Source organism: Pelophylax lessonae (genome assembly GCF_965119305.1).
Source record: "Pelophylax lessonae genome assembly, chromosome: 2".
Lineage (NCBI taxonomy): Eukaryota > Metazoa > Chordata > Amphibia > Anura > Ranidae > Pelophylax > Pelophylax lessonae.
Window position 1 is genome coordinate 187,379,452 of NC_138769.1, and position 23,895 is coordinate 187,403,346.

At 43.9% G+C, this 23,895-nt stretch overlaps 1 protein-coding gene across 1 annotated transcript in view; it reads left to right on the plus strand.

The window, feature by feature from the left end:
• The first annotated feature begins 254 nt into the window (after positions 1 to 254).
• CD99 (CD99 molecule (Xg blood group)) overlaps positions 255 to 23,895 on the plus strand; it is a 105,006-nt gene continuing 81,365 nt past the window's right edge. The window contains exons 1-2 of the mRNA XM_082248000.1: positions 255 to 474; positions 567 to 656. Coding sequence (XP_082104126.1) covers positions 599 to 656 — 58 coding nt within the window. The 5' untranslated portion in view covers positions 255 to 474; positions 567 to 598. The remainder of the gene's footprint in view (positions 475 to 566; positions 657 to 23,895) is intronic.

The following is a 23,895-nucleotide window of genomic DNA, read 5'->3' on the forward strand; positions in this document are numbered from 1 at the left end:
TATTTTAGCATGAAAAGTACAAAGCGTATTCCTCCGTAAATAAGACAGGTGAGCGAAAAGTGTCTTTTATTTTTTTGGTGTGAGAAAGTGTTTTTTTGTGTTGGTGTGAGAGAAGTGTGTTTTGTTGCGATTGCGTCCTGAGGAGACGGAGTGTGTGAGGTAAAGCAGCGTTGGCCTTTTATGTATACAGAGGAGCCTTGCTGCTTTCACTGGGACACACCCATGCTGCCAGTGTCTTGTTACTAAAACCTTGCAGAAATGCAGGAGGGGGCTGGAACAGCTCAATCCTCCTCAGCTGCCTGTCTATTGGCCCTAGTCAGCCCCTGGACACATTTTGGGAGGAGAATGGTACAGGGGGGTGGAAAGTTCTTTGCAGTCTGATTTTTTTTGTAACAGGGCGGAAAGTTTTCTCCAGGCTGTAAGAGAGAATTAGGCAGGCTTTGCCCTCCTGGAGCTACTGAACTTGCTGTACTGGTAAAGGACTGGCGCTCACAGCTTGCAGGCTTGCTCTTTTCATAATCTGACCATTGTTTACATAGACCTTCTCTTATTTGTGTACCCAACAGCTGGCTGGTCGCTGGAAGCGAAGACGCACATCATGATGGCGAGGCTCCCCGTTCTTTTCTGTCTGCTGTTCCTCATCGCAGGGATCAGAGGTAAGATCACCTGAGCACATCTCCAAGCTTTACCACCTCCATACGTCTCTTTATCTCAGCCATGTAACTTAGGGTTGCCACCTCATCGCTTTAAACCAGGACACATATTAATTACACAGGTTCTGAGGCGAATATAAGTGAGCTTAATTAGCACCCTAATCAGCCACAGAACCTGTGTAATGTGTGTCCTGGTATAAAGGGATGAAGTGACCACCCTAATGTAACTGCCATTTTTAAATATCATTGCAATAACTGCCACTTTTTTCTTTTTTTTGGTAATAAGGCTCCTTATCCTGGTGTGTTGGCTTTGTGAATGGAGCCTGTTGTGTTCACGTGTGTGTGCGAGCGTCAGGCTGGAGATTTTCCTTTGTGTGCGCCGTTCCATTTGCATGCTTGGGGTAGAGCAGCTGACAACTGTTTTAGGGCTTTCTAAATATAACCTGTGTGTGTGTGTGTGTGTGTGTGTGTGTGTACGGATCTGTTTGAAAGAGATGCCCCTCCACCCTGCAGCGTGTGAATGCCAGCTCTTTGTCTCATCATCCTGCAGATGGGTGGGGCACCCGACTCATTGTATAGGTGTACAAGGGGATTCCAGTGAGTTCTGTGTGTTCAGGGAGGTGAAACACCCCCCCAGGCTCCTCACGTCTTTCTCAACAATAGGTAACGAAGTGTGTGTCACTTCGCTTTTATACCTACCTCTGTTCCAGAAGATACTGTCACATTCCATGGAAAGAATAATAAGAATTCATTTATTATTCAGAATTTATATAGCACCAACATTATTTTGTAAAAAAAAAAAAAAAAAAAAAAAAAAAAAAAAGAGACCAATACAAGACAAGAGGGTTGATGTAAATGGAGAGCAGTTTGCTATATTGTCTATGGAGCCCAATCGCACCTAGGTAAAAAAGGCATTCACACCAAAGCGGTTCCTGTGGTGCGACGTATTGCCTTTTTACGCCATAAGCCTCAATAGGAGTGCATTTTAAAAAAAGACATAAAAAATGCTTTTAAACAAGTGCGAGCTTAGAGTAAAACCTGGTTCACACTGGCAACAACATGTATGTGTTTATTATTATTCAGGTTTTGTATAGCGCCAACAGTTTGCGCAGTTTTATAGGACATTCCTAAATGCATATAAATACAAATAGCCTAAATATGTTTTTAGGCTACCAGCACGTTTCTAAATGCGCAAAAATACACAGAAATGCACATTCTGCTGCATGCTGCGCTTGTGGTGCCATTAAGGCTCCGTGTGTGTGTGTGTGTGTGTGTGTGTGTGTGTGTTTTTTATTTTTTTTATTTTTTTGTTTACAAAAAAAAAAATGCTGGATAAAAAAACGCTGATAATCGCTTTTTGTAGTAGTGTTTTCGGAGTGGTAGGGTTTTAAAATAGTGTCTGCATTTACAAAAAACACACATATAAACAATTTTTTATTTTTTCTGCTTCCAGATGCTGAAGCTCAAAAAATGCTAATAGCCTAAAGTAGTTTGCATGGACACCTAGGATCACACTATTCTGCTTCTAGGAGCAGAAAAAAAATGCTATTGTGTATAGAGCCTAAGGGTTAATTAATGACACCCCCAAACGCGATTGGCTGTGTGACTTAAAACGCTACAAACACGGACTGAAAAGGTTCTGGAGCTACTTTTGGGGCATCTGTTGCATGTAGGGCAGCCTATTCAAGCGAATGGACTGCCCTATGCACGATAAACGTGTAAAAACCGCAAGGGGGAAAACGCATTCCTGCTGTACTCAGGTGTGAATGCAGCCTTAAATGGTATAACTCACACTGCGGTTACCTGCTCTTTAGGTGCATTCAGTTTAACTGTGTTTAGAGAAAATATAATCCTGTGTGTCCAGGGGAAGATTGTGAAGACTTTAAATGCATGTAAATGCAAGTACATTTAATCCATGTTCAGACCTGTGTGATTTATCGCACTCCAGCCATCATGTGTGTAGGAATCCCGGTATTGCCCATGAGGCCTATTTACACCTATATAACGTGCGTACATTGCCTATAAGGCCAATTCACTCCTGTGTAATGTGCTTCCATTATTGTCCATAGGGCCAATTCATTCCTATGTAATGTGCTTCCATTATTGTCTATAGGGCCAATTCACTCCTATGTAATGTGCTTCCATTATTGTTTATAGGGCCAATTCATTCCTATGTAATGTGCTTCCATTATTGTCTATAGGGCCAATTCACTCCTATGTAATGTGCTTCCATTATTGTCTATAGGGCCAATTCACTCCTATGTAATGTGCTTCCATTATTGTCTATAGGGCCAATTCACTCCTATGTAATGTGCTTCCATTATTGTTTATAGGGCCAATTCACTCCTATGTAATGTGCTTCCATTATTGTCTATAGGGCCAATTCACTCCTATGTAATGTGCTTCCATTATTGTCTATAGGGCCAATTCACTCCTATGTAATGTGCTTCCATTATTGTCCATAGGGCCAATTCATTCCTATGTAATGTGCTTCTATTATTGTCTATAGGGCCAATTCACTCCTATGTAATGTGCTTCCATTATTGTCCATAGGGCCAATTCATTCCTATGTAATGTGCTTCCATTATTGTCTATAGGGCCAATTCACTCCTATGTAATGTGCTTCCATTATTGTTTATAGGGCCAATTCACTCCTATGTAATGTGCTTCCATTATTGTCTATAGGGCCAATTCACTCCTATGTAATGTGCTTCCATTATTGTCTATAGGGCCAATTCACTCCTATGTAATGTGCTTCCATTATTGTCTATAGGGCCAATTCACTCCTATGTAATGTGCTTCCATTATTGTCTATAGGGCCAATTCACTCCTATGTAATGTGCTTCCATTATTGTCTATAGGGCCAATTCCCTCCTATGTAATGTGCTTCCATGTAACAAATTTCAGGCGCTTCTTTTGGTATGACATGATATGCATTTTTGGCCCCATAGACTTCAATAGGGGTGCATGATAAGGCATATGCACAAGTGTGAACATGGCCACAAGTACTTGATCTGGAAAGAATAAGTTTTTTTTTTTTTTTATATACTTCCCTGATAATTGTTTGAATACAGAAGGCTAGTATGAATGTAGCTATCACATAAAGTGGTTAGAGCTTGAATTTGGTTGGCTGCTGTTAGCGGACAGTTTGTGTCCAGGGCCATTCATCTATCCCTGTATGCATATAAACGCTCACATGTGTGGTTACCAGCTTGCAGCCAAAGCCTGTCATGGATTTGTACAGGCGGCTGTATGCAAACTCCCATCACTCCTGGACAGTGCTGTATTTTGGCCTAGGCCAACAAGGCCCAGGCCTAGGGCGGCACTTTGCAGGGGGGGGCAGCCAAAAAGCCACCCCCCTCCTCCTGAGACTCTATTGGCCACTGGTTGCTAGAGCTGCCTCTCTCACCCCTCTCTCTAATCCCCCTCCCCCTCTCTCTCTCTCACCCCTCCTCTCTCTCCCACTCCCTCTCTTTCTCTCTCATCCCCTTCTCTCTCACCCCCCCTCCTGCTCTTACCCCTTTCCCTCTCTCCACCCCCTCTCATCTCCCCTCTATAACTCATTGATCCCCCCCTTCTATCTCTCACCCTCCTCCTCTCACCCCCCCCCCCCCCCATGAGATCTCAGGGGTTCATGCTGGGACTTGTAGTCCTTCAACTCTGGAGGGAGTCACATCCGTTTAAAAAAGGAGTGGGGAAAATTTATATAGGTGTGGTTGGGGGGGGGGCGCCCAATTTTAGTCTTGCCTAGGGCAGCACAAAACCAAAATACACCACTGCTCCTGGATGCAGAAATGTACGCTTTTATTAGCAGTGTACGGCCCTCTGTGTCCGTGTGAAAGGACCCCAAGTCATAATGCAGCGTATGGCTAGAGATCGGCAGGTGCTGCATAGTCTGCCCATCCCTGGAGTGTGTGGTGAAGGGATTGTTCTGTTTTTAAAGCAGTCGATTGACAAAGATTTTCCAGCATCAATATTTATTTCTATACGGTAGCTTCAGCTTCCTCGGCAGCACTTTATGGGGGATGATTATCAGTGTCCCAGTTTTCCAGGGACTGTTCCAGATGTTAGGCACTTACCTTAATGGCCTTGGCTGTGGACATCGATCAGCTTCAGATAAGGGAACATTGCTTTTGTATTGTGTTTACTGTCTGTTCATATTCGCTAAGCATTTTAGGATGGCTCCCAATCCCTAGTAATAATCGGGAGCCACTGGGACAGGCCGGGTATTCTACCCCTTCAGGGCATAAAGGTCCAAAGCAGCTGAAAATCGAACCATGTATGGGCAAGCTGAATGTACCAATTTAATGGATTGATCAACGTTGGTACAACCAGCCTGCCGGATTTTACTTACAATTATTGCTAGTGGCTGCTATTAATAATCACTGTCTTCACACGGTGGGGCGGCTTCCCACGCTGAGAGAATCCAATGTCTCTGTGGGCAGGATTGTCCTGTTAACGCTGTCTGTGTTGATTGAGGTACTGGCCGAATTTCTTTCTGGTTGCAGGAAAGAAATTTGCACAGTCTATGACCTGCCTTAAAGAGGCAATAAATCCTTACATATACACAGTGAAGGAATCGGCCTCGTGATATACAGAGATGAAACAAAATCCTCCAACATACAGTATGTTGAACTTGTTTATCTGCAGCCCTTTTTTTTTTTTTTAACCGTTCAAAGTGCTCAGTTTGCACAGCATTTCTTAGCTCCAGCAGGCAGGGGCAGGGATCTGATGTCCCACGCTGCACAGCGAAAAGCTGAGTGTAATCTGAGACCTGAGTGTAGTGAAAGTAGACACACCCCTCGACAGTCTCATAGGGAAACATGCACAGCTGAGGCTGTCAATCACCTACTATGTGCTGGGGGGGGAGGGGGGGGGGGTACAGAGCAATCCTGGGATTCTGTGGTGTCAGAAGTGACATGCTGATGGCAGAGGAAGGAGTGGGTTGACAAATACACTAAGTGTTTAAGATTGAGGCTGGTACACACTATAGAAGGATATGCTCTTGTTCATTTTTTCATTTCAAAGGTTTACATTATAGTTTTGTTTAGGCTGGGTTCACACTAGTGCAAATTGTATGTGGGTTTCTCTGCATCCTATTCGCATGACAGGAGAGTGTGCCCAGCTCTCAACGGAGCCAGTTCACACATCTCCGTAGCTGCTGCGGATGAGATTGCACAGGGGTCCTGTGCCTCTTTGGCTTTGTTTCAGGCAAAAGCTTGGGCCTGATTCGTCCCTGAAACGAAGAACAAGGATGCACCGGTCCCCTGCTGTAAACTGCATCCGTATTAAGTGTGAACCCAGCCTAAAGGAATGTTGGGCTGAGCAGGAAGGGGTGCAGTTATGACTAAGGCCTTATAGGCTGAAATGCGTCTACTGATCTTATCAGCAGTTATGACTAAGGCCTTATAGGCTGAAACGCGTCTTCTGATCTTAGCAGTTGTGTTCTGTGGTTGCTGAATAAAGATGGAGAATTTATTTTTTTAAGAGCAACTACCGGTGTGCGGTTCATCTTTCTATGTAAGCAGCAGTAGCCCTTGCTACTTTATATATGTATCCCTTTGCTTGTATATACAGCTAGCTGAGAAACTAACAGCCCTGGTATATAAATGACATCAGCACATGTTTGTCTCTGCCTAAACTTTTCCAGCCATGCTGAAGCAATATTTATTAATTGGCAGCTTGGCCAATGCAGAGCGTTGTGTGGCCAAAGTGCACAACAGTGTACAGGCTGCAGTGACATCAAACCGGTAATGACTGAGGCTGTTCAGCATTGTTCACAATATCCTAGGCCAGGTCACACCTGAATTTGGGAATTTATTTTAGGTTTTATATATATTTTTTTTTTTGCATCCTGAAATCCTGACTTGCCAGTCTTTTGTTGCACACAGTCAGCTTCAGATGTCCACAAAGGGTAAAAAGGTAAAACTATCATTCCCGTCTAGAGTCAGAGTATACTTCTGAATCATTACGTTACTCAGATGGAATTAAAGGTTTATATTAAGGTGTGTCTTTGCCCACAACACACTCCTCATCAATATGTGCATAACCTGATTTAAACAGGCAGCATGCTATTAAAAGGCTTTATGTAACTTGCTGATTAACAAACACACAACTTGTCTTGCAGAGAGCTTGTGTGGAGAGCTCAACTCCTGCCAAACTTTTTTTTTTTTTTTTTCTTTGAAGCTGAACTCTGGGAATTAAAAGAAAACACCCTTGGGGCTCATTTACACTGGCGTTGTCTGGGAAAAGTGATCCACAGTGGATCGCTTTTCATAGGGTGGCTTACAGGTGTTCAGTAGGCAATACTGCCACCCCCTTTAATGCCTGTACTGTGTTTTTTTTCTTTGACAGCCAAACCATTTTCAGTGGGAATACCTCTCCTCAACTGCAAGCCTAGGGTTTGGCCTACAGTTGGGGGGACAGCCCCATTTACTTAAATGGGCCATGCTTGGTTTTGGTATTGCCCTCCAAACATTACCAGGGGAATAATTTTGTGCCACAAAACATCGCTCATTTGGATGCCCTGGCAGTTTAAAAGGGGGCAGTTGGGTGCTATTAGCACAGCTTACCTAACTATTTTTGCCAACAGTAAGTGTAAACTAAGTGCCGGTTCACATTTGTGCGATGCGGGAACGCTGCGAATATACAGCGTTTTCCCGCATCGCATCCACAGCACAGGCAGTTCACACTGCCATATGCGATACGCTGGGGGTGTCAATTCAAAGTTAACGACACCCCCAGATAAGATCGCATATCGCAGTGCGATCTGTAAGTTCGCACAGAATTGGATCGCACTAGTGTGAACCAACATGCGATCTGATTCTGCTACGCACCAAAAAAAGGGTCCTGTGCATGTTCAGTGCGATTGCTGTGCGAATTCAGCAGTACAAACTGTATGGCTGAATTTGCACCGCATAGACATCGCATGTCCTTTTAGGAGCAGTGCGCTCCAAATTACATGCGATCTCTGTGATCGCACAAATGTGAACCGGTGTAACGTGAGAATTACCTACCCCGTGAGAAAAACCTACCCTTGTCACTTCCAGCCAGGAACAGCTGAGCAACGCAGCAGTGCGCATGCTCACAGCCCCAGATACCTAATGGAACAGCTGAGGAGCTGACTAGTGCGCATGCGCACTAGTATGAAAAGACCACGGTGTACCGTGAAAAAAACCTACCCACGCGGCGGTTACATAAAACAGCTGTGCTGCAATAGGAGTCATCTCTGCTCCTGTCCCTGTCACTTCCCTGATCTGGGCTAGTAAATGTAAAAGCGACTCTCGGCTCCGTTATTTATGTTTTCATACACCCGCCACCGCTTTTATATTTACTTGCTGAGATCAGGGAAGTGACATGGACAGGAGTGCAGATGACTCGTATTGCAGCACAGCTGTTTTAATGTAACCGCTGCGTTACATACAGTGCCGTGCACCAGAAGTGACGAGGGGTAGGTTTTTCTCACGGGTAGTTAATTCTCACGGAACACTGGCACTGACAGTGCATTTTTTTTTTTTTTTTTTTTTTTTTTTTTTTTTTAGCACTGATCAATGTATTGGTGTCACTGGTCCCCCAAGAAGTGTCAGATTTGTCTGTTGCAGTCCCGCTAAAAATCATTGATTGCCGCCATTACTAGTAAATTAAAGTGCATAAATCTATCCCATAGTTTGTAGACGCGATAACTTTAGCACAAATCAATCAATATATGCTTATTGGGATTTTTTTGTTTTTACCAAAAATGCCTAGCAAAATACATATATGGCCTAAATTGATGAAGAAATTTTGATATATTTTTTTTTTTTTTATTTTAAATTTTGATTGGATGTAAAAAAATATATATATATATATATATTTTTATTTTTTTTCAAAATTGTCAGTCCTTTTTTTTTTTTTTTTTTTTCTGGTTTATAACACAAAAAATAAAAACCGCAGAGGTGATCCTCCACCAAACAAAAGCTCTATTTGTGTGAAAAAGGACATCAATTTATTTGGGTATACTGTTGCACGACCGCTCAATTGTCAGTTAAAGCAATGCAGTGCAGTATCTCGAAAAATGGCCATGGTCAGGAAGGGAGGTGAACCTTCTGGAGCTGAAGTGGTTAAGGCTGGTTTCACACTGGTGCGATGCGGGATCCACAGTGATTCCTGTGCGGGTTTCTGCACCGCATCAGAATCACAGGCAGTTCACACTGCGCTCTGCAATCCGCTGCGGGTGTAAAAAAAAAAAAAAAAAAAAATTGGTTCGCAGAATGCAGTGTGAACTCTGGAATTGGATCACCTGGGTCTGGACACCCATGCGATTCGATTCCAGTATAGACTAAAAAAATTGTCCTGCCCCATTTTGATGCGAATGCAATGCAAGTTTTAGCTATACAAACGGAATTCGCATCACACGTGATGTGCACAGGAATGCGGTGCAAATCGCATGCAATGTCTGCAATCGCATTAGTGTGAACCCAGCCTAAGAGTTTTGTGTAAAAGGTTTGAAACTCTGTTCTCTTATTGGTTCTATAATAATCGCACACATTACAAGTTGACTGAGGTAATTTCACCTATTCCGGAGTTTTGACAAATCTGGGAGTTCCTGGGCCAGTGAAGTGTTTTCTGTTAATGGACAAATGCAGCGTGCTTCTAGTGAATGTAAGCATTCATCATGAGATGCTTCTGAGATCATTAACAGTTTATTCACCGTTCCATTCGACCTCTTTCTTATCTGCATTTGACCTCTTTCTAAGCCACATCACCCTTTTATTGTATGGTAATTAGCTAGGGTGAAAGAGCAAGATTATAAGTGGTTTGCACTTTTGCCTCGCAGCACTAGGGTTGCCGGTTCCAATCCCAACCACAGCACTATCTACCTGGAGTTTGCATGTTCTCCCTGTCTCTGTAGGTTTCCTCCAGGCATATCCGGTTTCCTTCCACATTCCAAAGACATGCTGGTAGGTTAAATGGCTCCTGTTTAATTTGGCCCTAGTATGTGTATGTATGATTGGGAGTTGGGGATCTTTCGATTGTAAGCTCCTTGAGGGTAGAGACTGATGTGAATGTAGAATATATATGTAAATTGATAATGCTATATAAGTACCGATAATAAACTCAATAGAGAGCTCATAAGGCTACGTTCACATGTTGGCATAGCGGATCGCGGGCAGAATCACAGCGATTCTGCCCACGATCCGGAAATCCTTGCAAATTGTGGGACGCCTGTGCGTTGCCGTTGATTTGCAATGGCACCCCAAACGCTGTGCGATGTTGCAGCAATTTCCGCCTGCCGAATCGCGGGAACATCGCGCAAACAAAATTGCGGGTCGCATGACGCCCCAAAGAAGCTCTTGTACCTTTTTTGGGCATCATGCGACCCGCGATTTTGTTTGCGCGATGTTACCGCGATTCAGCAGGCGGAAATCGCAGCAACATCGCACAGCATTTGGAGCGCCATTGCAAATCAACGGCAACGCACAGGCGTCCCGCGATTTGCAATGATTTCTGGATCGCGGGCAGAATCGCGGTTATTCTGCTCGCGATCCGCTACGCCAACATGTGAACTTAGCCTTAGTGTGTTCCTCCTCCTTAGGCCCCTTTCACACATGTGGGCCGTTTGTTTCATCAGCTCAGTCACATTGTTTTCAAAGAAAAAAACTGATGAAGTTTGTCATCGCCCCCTCCCCTTTCTTCCTTTTTCTTTTTTTTTTTTTTGAGTGCCAGGGCCATTCTGTACACACACATGAAATTTAATGGCATCCCAGTCTTAGTCAAGGTTCAATATTGAGTTGGCCCACCCTTTGCATCTATTTAATAGATTCAGCTCTTCTGAGAATCTTGTCCACAAGGTTTAGGAGTGTGTCTGTGAGAATGTTTGACCAATCTTTAGAAGCGCATTTGTGAGGTCAGGCACCGATGTGAATATGAAGGCCTGGTTCACAGTCTCTGCTCTATTTCCTCCCAAAGGTGTTCTATCAGGTTGAGGTCAGGACTCTGTGCAGGCCAGTCAAGTTCCTCCACCCCAAACTCGCTCATCCATGTCTTTATGGACCTTGCTTTGTGCACTGGTCCAAACCATTTGGTGGAGAGGGGATTATGGTGTGGGGTTGTTTTTCAGGGGTTGAGCTTGGCCTCTTAGTGAAGGGAACTCTTAATGCATCAGCATACCAAGACATTTGGGACAATTTCTTGTTCCCAACTTTGTGGGAACAGTTTGGGGATGGCCCCTTCCTGTTCCAACATGACTTTGCACAAAGCAAGGTCTATAAAGACATGGATAAGTGAGTTTGGGGTGAAGGAATTTGACTGGCCTGCAGAGTCCTGACCTCAACCCGATAGAACACCTTTAGGATGAATTAGAGTGCAGACGGTGAGCCAAGGCTTCTCTCCAACATCAGTGCCTGACCTCACAAATGCGCTTCTGGAAGAATGGTCAAACATTTCCATAGACACACTCCTAAACCTTGTGGACAGCCTTCCCAGAAGAGTTGAAGCTGGTATAGCTGCAAAAGTTGGGCCAACTCGATATTGAACCCTACGGACTAAGACTGGGATGCCGTTAAATTTAATGTGCGTGTAAAGGCAGGCGTCCCAATACTTTTGGTAATATAGTGGTATGTATTTCCATCTGTGTTTTTTACATTCATGTATTAATATTTTGGTATACAGTGGCTTAATGGTTAGCATGTATGCCTTGTAGCACTGCCTCTAATCTCAGTCAGGACACCATCTGCATGGAGTTTGCATGTTTTCTCTTGGTGGTTTTGTAGGTTTTCTCTAGGTTCTGTTTTCCTCCTACACTCCAAAGGCCTGCTGGTAGGTTCATTGGCCCTATGTGTGTACATGTGTTATCACATTCTGCATACCATTCCCAGACCAAGTAATTAGGGAGGGACCTGTCGAGTTGCCTTGAAAATTCAATGAAGAAAGGCTCTCAGACATGGTGTCCAGGGTACTGGCCCATAGAACTGACTGAATGGATATATAGGTTCATACATTATTATCTGCCTGTTGTTCAGCTTCAGGGCTGGTTCACACTATGACTGCACATACTGTTCTGTGCAGTGCGATTTTATTTTTTTGCCCATTCATTTTGAAAGGGCAGAAATTGCACTGCACCACACCAAAGTATTGCATGCACTACTTTTTAAAATACGCTGCAACCGAATTGCATGGTACAAAAGTACCATGTGATCCGGTGTGGACAGACGCACTGTGTTTGCGACCTGCATTTGGGGTGTCAACGTTTAACGCCCTCTGCAGATCCCAACTCTAGTGCATTTTTTTTAAATGGTTTGAATTGCACAGGAACGCACAGAGCATCCCTGTGCGATTCAGATGCATGAACTGGCTCTTTAAGCTGAACTCATGCAGGTATAAAAGGCACAAGTGCAGTTCATGTTGTCAACACGTTAATCCAATGGACCCCCCAAAGATACTGCATTGCAGTGCATCACAGTGCACAATATTTCACTGGCGTGCTGCATTGGAAACAATTGGCGAAGGTCTATGTTTAGGTTCGTTATGGTAGCCCATGGAAATAGGCAAATCGAATGCATTAACACCCTACTTCGGAATGGGTGCTTTAAAATGTATGTAAACCCTAACAAAGAACTTTGCTTATTGGCTTATTTAGTCCTGGATCAGCATGACAACCAGACAGCTAGCATTTTCAGGAGAGGGCAGCAACAGCAGCCTACATATTTTAGCAATACAGGCTTCTTCTTTGTTTTTTTTTTTTTTTAACATTCCTGAGTTTTTTTCCTTTTTTCTACTTTTCCCGCCAGGGAGAAGACAAGCAGGGCAAACTGAGAAGTTTGTGCAGTAACAACCCAGCATGCTTTACCGGCCTAGTGTTTAGAGCCCATTCAGACTAGCGCGACTTGTCCATTGAGTAGTACAGGACCCGTTCTAATAGGAGAGACACAAGTCGCTCCGACTTCGAAAAAGGCTCCTGTACTACTTTGGGCTGACCTGGGAGCGACTTGCATAGACTTCCATTATGTGACGTCCCTGCAAGTCGCGCCGAAGTCGCGGTGCACGTGACTTCACAGGTCGCCCCCCGAAGTCGGATCGCCTCAGTGTGAACCGGCTCTTACCTAGAACTCCCTAATTTGACCAAGTACATCATAGAACAGAACAGACTTTCTGGCAGTTGTCTAATTTCAGTTTAATTTAGAACATTGTGGTCATATTCAAAAAATAGAATAAGCAAGTTGGAAAACTTTAGGAACTATTATGAGATAATAGTGGGATTTATGCATGTTACTGTATTGATATGAAAAGTTATCCATGCTGCATCTGACCTGCTGTGTCTCCATGCACTTTACACTGGTTACCTGCATGCAGAACCTGGCGGCTAAAGCCGTGTAAACAAATTTCCCATTCACGGTGTACAGGCCTCAGCACTTGTGTGAATGAGACCTATCTTAAAGCAGAGTTCCACCCACATTTCCATGTTTGCACCATCCGCTTCATAGCATCAAGTTAAAACCGCATTGGAGTTTTTTTGGCTTGCTTTGCCTTGTTTCCATGGGGTAATCTGTTTTCTACCTGTTTAGCACTACCGCGGCGAGGTACGTCCTGTGTGTCCCAGAAGACGGGACCATTCAGAAAAGCGACTTCCGCATGCTCAGTAGGAAACCAGCTGTAAAGCCTGAAGGCTTTACTGCTGGTTTCCCCTACTAGCAATGCCGGTGCCTGCACCCGAACCCAATGGGCGGATCGGCTTGGGGTGCCAACATCGCGGGCTCCCTGGACAGGTAAATGTACTTTTTAGATTAAGTCAGCAGCTACAGTATTTGTAGCTGCTGACTTTTATCTTCTTCTTTTTTTTTTTTTTCCCCAGGCTGGAACTCCCCTTTAAGCCAACCGTAGATGGTTTGAATCCCAGCCGGTTTAACAAGGACCAGCCGAGATTCGAACCATGTATGGGCAGGCTAATGATACCCAAGTCGATCTATCAATAGACGTGGGTACAGTTTGATTCTTAGGATGTGATTATTCCATTAGTAATAATCATTCTTCCATTCATAATAATCATTGTGTTCTCCCGGCAGGAACGACTCCCCGCCCCGCGCCCACCACACACAATAGCTCTATGGGAGGGATTCCTCTATCAACACTGGCTGTGTTGATGGGGAGGACGGGGGGATTGAGTTTTTTTTTTTTTTTTTTTTTTTTCTTTCCTGCAACCCGTGTTTCAGAAAAGAAAATTGTTTTATCTATGGCCTGCTTAAAGCGGAGTTCCACCCTAAAATTATACTTGCCTCCATCTTCTTGCTCCGGGTCACCTGAAAAACAAATGGATAATCACAATTTTTTTTTTTTTTTTTACTTACCTTGTTTAGAAGAAAATATACTCCCCTAACTTCCTCTTCCTCCCCTCGGCGGCCACTGCGATTTGTCACTTCCTGTTTTGCAATGATTCCTGGGAGCTGAACGTCATCGCTCCCAGGAATCAATGCGCCTGCACCGGCCCCGACGTCAGTTCTGGTGCAGGCGCCGTCATACCTTGCTAAACAGCTTCTGGGCATGCCCAGAAGCTGTGCAGGGATGACACTGCAGCCCCGAAAGTGACAGCGGGGGCCGGTGCAGTGCATGGTGGGACCGAAGAGGACACAGAAGAGGATCGCGCTGGCTTCAAGCTGCCCACACCTGAGATGGCAGCGCTGGACAATACATTTTCAAGGTAAGTATTTCTTCTAAAAGGTAAGTGCAACCCGGGACAGATCAGAGGCTATCCATTGTGGAATGCACTAGCCCTGACTGTCCTGGGGATATTTTTATTAAAAATAACTTTCCCAGGGTGGAACTCCGCTTAAGTTGAGATGCGTACGTTCTGCCCTGCCGCTGATTGCACACTATTGATGTTTACATGGCAGCACAGGTACAGAATGCTGACGCTGCCTACGCATTGTTGATGTTTACATGTCGGCCCTGAATTCACTAGGCAGTGGTGGTGGTCCATTTTATTGCATGTTTTAAACATTGGCAAAAACGTTTCCGTACAATTAAAATCAGACTGCGAATGCAAACTTTTTCTTGTATTGCTTTTACACCGCTATATGCTATGAATTTAAAATCAAAATGTGTGAATGGACCCACAGCATACAATACTGCTACGTTAGATCCATACAAATGACGGGTCCTGAAAGCAATGTATTTTACAGAAAAAATAAAGTAAAATAAATGTCAGCACCTCAAAATGGCGCTGCAACCTCATTTTACACACAGTGTATTTTATAAGCAGGGTGTGTTTGAACACACAGTACTGAGACAGCAGGCCTTCCTGGACCTCCAGAAAAAAAATAAACCTATAAAATTGTCTAAATCATAAGGACTTTATTTTTTTGTTTCTGCACTACCCAAGAGCTATAGCTCCCTGAGGCCCAGTACAGGTTGTGTGATTAATCCCGGCAGTGTTTGTTTGTCTCTGCAGCCAGTTGATCTTACCACCTGCTGCCACAAATATGTTTTACCGCAGTTACAATCGCCAGTATTGCTTAGGAACGAGTCTGGTTCTGTTATAATGGTACGTGATTGCGCTTTGCTCTGTATTTACAGCTTTTGGCTCTCGGCTTCTGTCTCTGCTTTTAATCAGGATTTGAACTCTGAAAAGAGATTTTTTTTTTTTAAATTTTTTTTTTTTATTTTTTATTTTTTTATTTTTTTATTTGGTTAGTTTAGGTGTTATCTTTGTATTACTCAGTCAACATTATTTGCTTTTAATCCTTACACTTCTAGCATTATTAAATAGATGGGAATGTATACGTATTGTCATTATATATATATATATATATATATAAATTTTTTTTTTTTTTTTGGGTTACTCTCTGGTTTTCAGGCCTAGACCAATTAAGTAATCCATCCCTGGAGTCTTCAGGAGGGAAAGAGGGGTTTTCTCAGTTAAGCTCACCCCCCCCTGCCTGCATGTCTGAGCTAAGGACAGATGGATTCCAGGAAGTCAATGCTACATGAATCATCTTCCCTTACTCAAAATGGCCACAACCATGAAGGCTAGGGGAGTGTTTTACAAAAGTGATTTCTCAGCAAAGCACAGAGATACGGATGGATTGTTGAGTTTGCGTGGAATGTTAAAAATGATGTAAATAGCGCTTGTGATGCCCAGGTAGTGTAGTTCCGCATTAAAGTGTTACTAAACCCACAACCGTAAAATCAGTCTGTATACGCAGTAAAGCATGCTTGTTCTACTCATTGTGGAACCTGAGTTAATCCTCTGCATTGTGCAAAAAGTAGTGGTGCACTGAAATGAAAGATTTTGGTGCCAAACTCAGGATGCATTCGTGTTGCTGTTTTGATGCATTTTTTAAGTCGCATGACCTATGAAAAACATTGCGGCAACATCTCAGGCGTTGTCAGCAGCCATTATCTGCACTATTTTTGGCACAATGCTGAAAACCCTATTTTTGGCGGCTGAAATTTTGGTGCATCACTAGTAAAAAGGCTGTTTGATCCTGTCTTCTCTGATCCTTCCCTTCCTTTTACTGTCTCTAATCCATTGCATGATAGAACAGAGCCTTGAAGGGCATGCTGCACATGCTCAGTCTGGTGTGTATTGCTAGTGGTTGGTTTGTTTGTTTTTTTAATTGAGAGGGTGCATGTGATCAGCAGAGGGTCAGGGGACCATGCGGCTTCATAGGACAGTCAGAGCAGAATGAAAACTCCTCCTACAAGCTTTAACCAGACACTGATAGAAGTCACAAGACTGCTGTATACTGCTGATGAGAAAAGGTATTTAGCAATTTATAGTTACTAAAATAATTTAATTTCTATGTTCTGTGGGATAGCAGATATAATGAATGCAGCGTCCTGGGTTTAGTAACACTTTAAGGAAGAACTCCAGCCTAATTAAAATGCAGTAGAACACATTTCTTTACAGGAGGAGAACTCTAAATATGTAGTCCAGTTCCTGACACCCTCAAAGCTTGTGTTTGCATCCTCCTTTTCCAAAAATAATTATAGAAATAACTGTAGAAAAAATACAGGCAGCGGTAGTTAAATTACATGTTCTTTAGGTTTTCAGAACACAAATTTAACACAAACTGAAAATTTAAATTTTAAATGTTCTCTTTACTGAACAAATTTGTTGAATCTGAACTTTGTGGCCAGCCAAAACCTTCCCCTCCCTTTTGGTTTAAGATAGGGCACATTGTCTAGTTTTTACTGCTACCGGGAGCTGTTTGAGGGATTTCCCCTCATTTCTCATCCTGCTCGCAACATTTTACCAGACAGGAAATGAGCAGAATAGCGAAACAAATGGAAATAACAGAACAAATTTTAAGTACTTTGCGGGTAAACACAGGCCTTGTATAGGTGTATGCTGTGGTACACCCATGTGAATGAGGAAAGGGGCATATTTGTAGAGCAATGAATGAAACTTTCATTGGTGATGAATCAATTGTTGTCTTTAACCACTTTACCACCGGAGGATTTTGCTGTCTTACGTCTGGGCCACTTTTTGCGATTCGGCACTGTGCGACTTTAACTGACAATTGCGCGGTCATGCAAGCTTTCTTTTGGTGGTATTTGATCACCTGTGCGATTTTTTACTTTTTGCGCTATAAACAAAAAAAGAGCGAAAATTTTGAAAAAATGACAATATTTTTCACTTTTTTTTTTTTTTTTTTTTTTATATGAAATTCCCCCCAAAAAATCCAAATTTTTTTTATCATTTTTGGCCAATTTGTTTTCTGCTACATATTGCTGGTGAAAAAAAAATCGCAATAAGCGTATTTTGATTGGTTTGCGCAAAAGTTATTGCGTTTACTAACTATTTACATTTTTGGTGTTTTTTTTTTAACGAGTAATGGTGGCGATCTGCGTTTTTTTCCGGGACTGCAACATTGCGACGGACAGATCGGACCCTTGACTGACATTTTTTTGACACTTTTGGGTGTACCAGTGACATTACTACAGTAATCAGTGCTATAAATATGCACTGTTACTGTAAAAATTACACTGGCAGGGAAGGGGTTAATTTTATTGGACAGGGAGGGGTTAATGTATGCCTGGTGCTTACTGACATATGTGGGGGGAGGTGACTGAGTGACACAGGGACAGATCGCAGGTTCAGCTATGCTGAACCCTGCAATCTGACCCTGTCTGTCACTGAGGAGATCCGCCCGCTTTGTTTACACAAGCGGGCGGATCTCCAGATTCGATTCCCCGACGATCGGGGAAGAGCGGCGGTGATCACCACCGCTCCTCCCCTGGCCCGACTACTGCTGTGACTGAAAACAGCGGGAGCGAGCCTCCAGTGGCGCGTGCGCGCCGCCCACAAAGGGAGGGGTCCAGCGACGTAGGTCTACGTCGCTGGACGATAACGAGCCACTGTGCCGCAGTAGCAGCAATGTGAGTGGGGGTAAAGTGGTTAAAATGCATGAACCTGGAAGATTCACTTGCAGTATTTGTTTTGTGAATGTCAGATTCACTACTTTATCAATCAGTTGACAGCCAAAAAGTTAAGGCTCCATTCACACCTGGGCGTTTTTGAGTGTTTTTCAGCTCCAAAAAACGCTCAAAAAAGTAAAACCCCATTCATTTAAATGGCCCCTGTTCACATCTGAGCGTTTTGCAAAATGCCTGTAGCTGAAAAAAGTACATGAGCTTCTTTTTCGGCTGATTACCAGCGTTTTTGATGTCAATGCCTGCCTCCAAAAACTCCTGAAAATCGCGGTAAAACGCTACGCTCAAGTGTGAATGCAGCCTAATATCAAAGGTACAGTACATTTAAGACCACATACAAAACATTTCTGAACCAGAAGTATTCTGTCATATCCTGTAGGAAAAACTCCTTAAAGTGGATGTAAACCCGATTCATGGAATTTGACCTTGGCACATATAACTGCATCTTTCCAAAGCACCCAAAGTCCCGGTGATTTTCTACTGCTTCATTTTTTTTTTTTTTTGTTATCAGCATGATAACTTCTGACAAGCTCTCCGACACAGAAGATGATAGAAGCTGCAAATTTGTGTCAGGGTACGTGCTAAAAAAATATTAGTAAAGAGCTGGTCTATTCACAGCACAGCTCTGCAAGTATCTTCCTTCCTCTGCCTATATGGGGGGGGGGGGGGGGGTGCCTTTCCTCCAATCAGCTGTCACACAGTGTATGCCAGGACTCCTCCCACTGCTGAAACAGGAAGAACAAATTCTAACGCAATGTTTACTTTCTAACAAATATAGCAAGCTGAAGACAGCAGATATACATGTAAAACTTACGTAGGGAGATTTGTTTCATCTCTGTGTATCATCTGAGGCCGTTCACTTCACTGGGTATATGTGAGGGTTTACATCCACTCTAAGGTGATGTTTAAAGGTACAGTTTCATTTATTTTTTTTGTAAATAACATGTAATACTTGCTCTGTGTAATGGTTTGCACAGAGCAGCCCTAATCCTTTTTCTCAGGTCCCCCCACGAGCGCTCCTGGCTCTTACGCCAACCACCCCCGACTAGGGCCCCTAGTAGCAAGCCACTTGCAATGGAGGCACTGGTGCTTGCTCGCTCTATGCATCCATAAGACATATATAGCCGTGGCTTGCCCCCCCCCCCCCCGTCCGTCCGTCCGCTCTCTCCTCATTGGCTCACTGGCTGTGATTTCACAGCAGTGGGAGCCAATGGCTCTCGCTGCTGTCTCAGCCAATGAGAAGAGAGAGAGACCTGGCATAGGGAGAGGTGAGTATTGGGGGTGGGGGTTAGGGGGAGCAGTACACAGGTTTTCTACCTTCATGCATATAATTACTTAACAACCACTTTAAAGGGAAAGTCTAGCGGTTTTGGACATATTTTCTTTGTTGTGGTCAGAATGGCATTCAATTTATTCTCACTTGAGAAGGGATATGATAGCGATTTACAAATGCCTCCAATGATGATCCCAGCATAGGAAAAACAATTTCGTCTCGGAGTGTAAGAAGACGTGGGGCCACACAATGAGATTGGAGGAGAAGCGGTTTAACCTAAAGCTGCGTAGGGTTTTTTTTACTGTCAGGGTGATAAGGATGTGGAGCTCTCTTCCACAATTAGTGGTGTCTGTGGGGAGTATTGATATTTTTTCAAAAGACTTTTGGACGTGCATCTAAGCGAACACAATATAAGGGGATATGGGAAATGATTATCGACTGACACACGAACACCTACACAGGTTGAACTGGATGGACTATTTGTCTTTATTCAACCTTACCTACTATGTAATTGAAAAATCTAAATTATGTTTCTTTTTAGGGTTCCTCTTTTGCGCCAGGGTAATCTAAAATTCTACATCGATGTAAACCTAAACCAGGCCCATAGAAAAGAATAAAAATTTCTACTTGAAATCAGAGGCGTAACTAGAACCTTCAGGGCCCCGGTGCAAGAAACCATGAAGGCCCCCCCGGACCCTTGGCCGGGGCACTTCCCTTCAAGCCTGAAGCTCTTCCCATTGATCCTGGGGCCCTTTACTCTCGTTGCAGGGCCCTTTATTACGGTCCCGCAGTGGGACCCTTTCACAAGTTCTGCAGTGGGCCCCCTTCCTGCCATCCTGGGGTCTCCCCATGGTGGTGGAATGCCAGGGCCCTGTCACAAGTGTGACCTTTGCGATCCTGGAAGTTCACCCACTGGTGTCAGTCTTTTTTTTTTTTTTTTGGTATTTTAATTGTATTATTTTATATCCTTTTATTTTATTTTTTTACAATGTCACTGACTATGACTCTGTCCATTCAGAAAAGGTAGGAGCTGGTAAATTACATATTTACTGACCCCCCCCCTTCCTGGTTCTCTATTGTGACACATCCCCCCGCAGCAGCCGGCAGGAGAGGGAAGGGAGCACAGTGGGGGGGGGGGGGGGGGGCAGGACTGGGGAGCACACAGGGGCCCAAAGACAGCAAAACACAAATGAACTGGATAGGAGGAGTGGCGGGGGCAGCATACAAAGCAGCTGCAGCTACAGGAGGAAAAAGGAGGACAGTGATTTCTCTACATGCTGCCCCCACCGCCCCTCCTATCCAGGTGTACAGGGCCCCCTGGAGCATGGGGCCCGGTTGCAATTGCAACCCCTGTAGTTACGCCCCTGCTTGAAATCCATGTTTATCGCTGGTGTGTGTTGTTGGTATGATGAGTTGTTACAATGCATCACACTGTTTTTCTCAACCTTTTCTGCTGCCTGTCACTTCAGCTGTTCTCTTTCTATTTTCTTCGTTTTGGTCAATGACGTCACCCACGCATGCTCCGTGTACCCTGATTTTCCGGCAAGCTAATGATGCTGCCGGAATATTACAGGGTCTATGCCGGGGCTGCGTCATTTCCTCTGCTGGATGTCAGCCCCGTGCTCCCGCGAGACTCCGACCTTCCCCATGAAAAAAATTCTCCACTACCCCATGTGACTTGCTACGTCACAGGGGAGTGCTAGTGGAGTAGTGGAGAGAGGCTTGGTAAAACAAGGCATGGTTTCGGCGCCTACTGCGCATGCGCGGGATTTCCGAACACTAGACATACTGTGGGCGGAAATACTGCACTGATTAGAAGACGGAAACCACAGCAAGGATGGCGGCGCCAAACATCACAAAATACCGACCAGAAAGAAATTAAAAATGTAAGGAAAACTTATAATTGATTGCTTACATGACATTTGATTGAACATTACATGTTACTGGCGTTGATTGGATTTTGAGATATGCAAGTACTGAGTATACTACCGCTTTAACCTGATACTGTCATTTAATCCTTTTCATTACAATTTTTCCTTATAACCTAGAGGAAATCATTAATCGCAATCACTTTTTGAAGGCTATAAAATGATGCCATTCGCTGTTCATTTCTGTAAAAAGAAAAAAACTTCTATTCAGTCAACAGGTCCTGCTGCACTTATAAGAGAAGCTAATAACACACTGAATAAAATGAACAGATTAGTCTACTGGGGTTGTGCTCTCTCCTTTTATGATCCATGTGTTGTGATGGTGAGGAAGACTCCCCGCCATGAGAGCAGCACAACGGGAGTGATTCCCCCATCCACTTCCCAATGTGTGAATGAGGGAATCAGCAGTTTTTTGTATACCTAGCTGGTTGAACGAAAAAGACTGTTAGGGGGGAAAAGGCAGCTGGTAGAAATCTGTAATGGAGTCATTGGACTTTTAGCTAACAGTAGCGTACATGGTGGGCTCACACTCTCACCTGGAGGCACAGCAGCCAATGTTTTTTTCCTCAGCCTCTGAAGATCTTCTTTCTTTCTCCATTTAGTTACATTGTTGCAGCTTTATTGGCTAGGATTCACCTTGCCAGAAAGAAAATACCATTGGGATTTGTTTAGTTGGCATGTCTGTCCTGAATGTATGGTTAGGACAGGCCTTAAAGCCATGTCAAGTTGGGTACCTACAGTGAAGCTTTGGCTGGCACTGGTTTTGGGTTGTCAACTGCAAGTTCGAAGTCTGTTGGGTGTCATGGTTGAAATAGGTTGTTTTTGTATGAATCACCAAAGCTATAGCCTTGCACTTCCAATGAAGAACAGTTGTGGTGTCCTTTGGGGGAATTTGATAGGAAGGGAAAATCCATATACTGATCAACCATTATGCCTATGGTCCTCAACAGTCCTGCTACTCTTGACCTGTCAGAAATAAAGTAGAATTCCACCCTATCACGAACTAAGGTTCCACCCTATCACGAACTAAGGGTTCCACCCTATCACGAACTAAGGGTTCCACCCTATCACGAACTAAGGGTTCCACCCTATCACGAACTAAGGGTTCCACCCTATCACGAACTAAGGGTTCCACCCTATCACGAACTAAGGGTTCCACCCTATCACGAACTAAGGGTTCCACCCTATCACGAACTAAGGGTTCCACCCTATCACGAACTAAGGGTTCCACCCTATCACGAACTAAGGGTTCCACCCTATCACGAACTAAGGGTTCCACCCTATCACGAACTAAGGGTTCCACCCTATCACGAACTAAGGGTTCCACCCTATCACGAACTAAGGGTTCCACCCTATCACGAACTAAGGGTTCCACCCTATCACGAACTACGGGTTCCACCCTATCACGAACTACGGGTTCCACCCTATCACGAACTACGGGTTCCACCCTATCACGAACTACGGGTTCCACCCTATCACGAACTACGGGTTCCACCCTATCACGAACTACGGGTTCCACCCTATCACGAACTACGGGTTCCACCCTATCACGAACTACGGGTTCCACCCTATCACGAACTACGGGTTCCACCCTATCACGAACTACGGGTTCCACCCTATCACGAACTACGGGTTCCACCCTATCACGAACTACGGGTTCCACCCTATCACGAACTACGGGTTCCACCCTATTACGAACTACAGATTCCACCCTATTACGAACTAAGATTCCACCCTATTACGAACTACGCTTACAAATGTTCTCTCCCTTTCCTGCTACCTATTCTAGCCACTCTGTTAAAAAAAAATAAAAAATTACCGGAGCCTTACAAAGGTTGGGTAGCAGGCGCAGGAGAATTTACATTTTTATGCATACTTAAAAGTGGAATTCAATCCCAACTCTTAAGTGTATTACCTTCTGACTTCAGTGTCAGCCAGCCTTCCAAGAACAGTGGGGAACAGTGAATAGCACAACCCCCCCCCCCCCCCTCAAAAAAAAAAAAAAATCGGTCCCTATGTCAATGCCTGGCTGTTTTTGATGATGGCACTGGCTTTTTGTGTGGTGGTATGTTGTCACCTTGTATACATCACATGCTGATGTACTAATAGGATAGGAACCAAACCTTTCTGAACTGATCAAAGTGCCCTTATGTAGATTTAAGCCCTGGTTCAAACCAGTGCGACTTGACAGTTCAAAGTTGTATGACAAGTCGCACCCCATTTGTGGTAATGGAACCGTTCAAAATGCTGCGCCTCTGAAAAATGTTCCTGCGCAACCTCAGCGTGACTTGCATTGACATCTGTTAAATGAAGTTGCAGAGATGTTGGCAAGCCGCACATGAAATTACAATAATAATACCCTTCAAAGCTGCACTGGTGTGAACTAGGGTATGCTGTCAGAATTCCTAGGTGGACAAATGTATCCAAGGCTGAGGGAAATGGTTGGTCAGTATTCATAAAGCTAAGGCTCCATTCAAACTAGTATGACTTTAGTTGCACAGAATCACATGACAATAGAAATCACATTGTTGGTTGGTCACATTAATGCAACTCCGTACAGTGCAATTTTGGAAAGGGAAATCCTTTACTACGTTGGTGCGATTTTTAGCCCCATAACAACCCCTTTAATGGT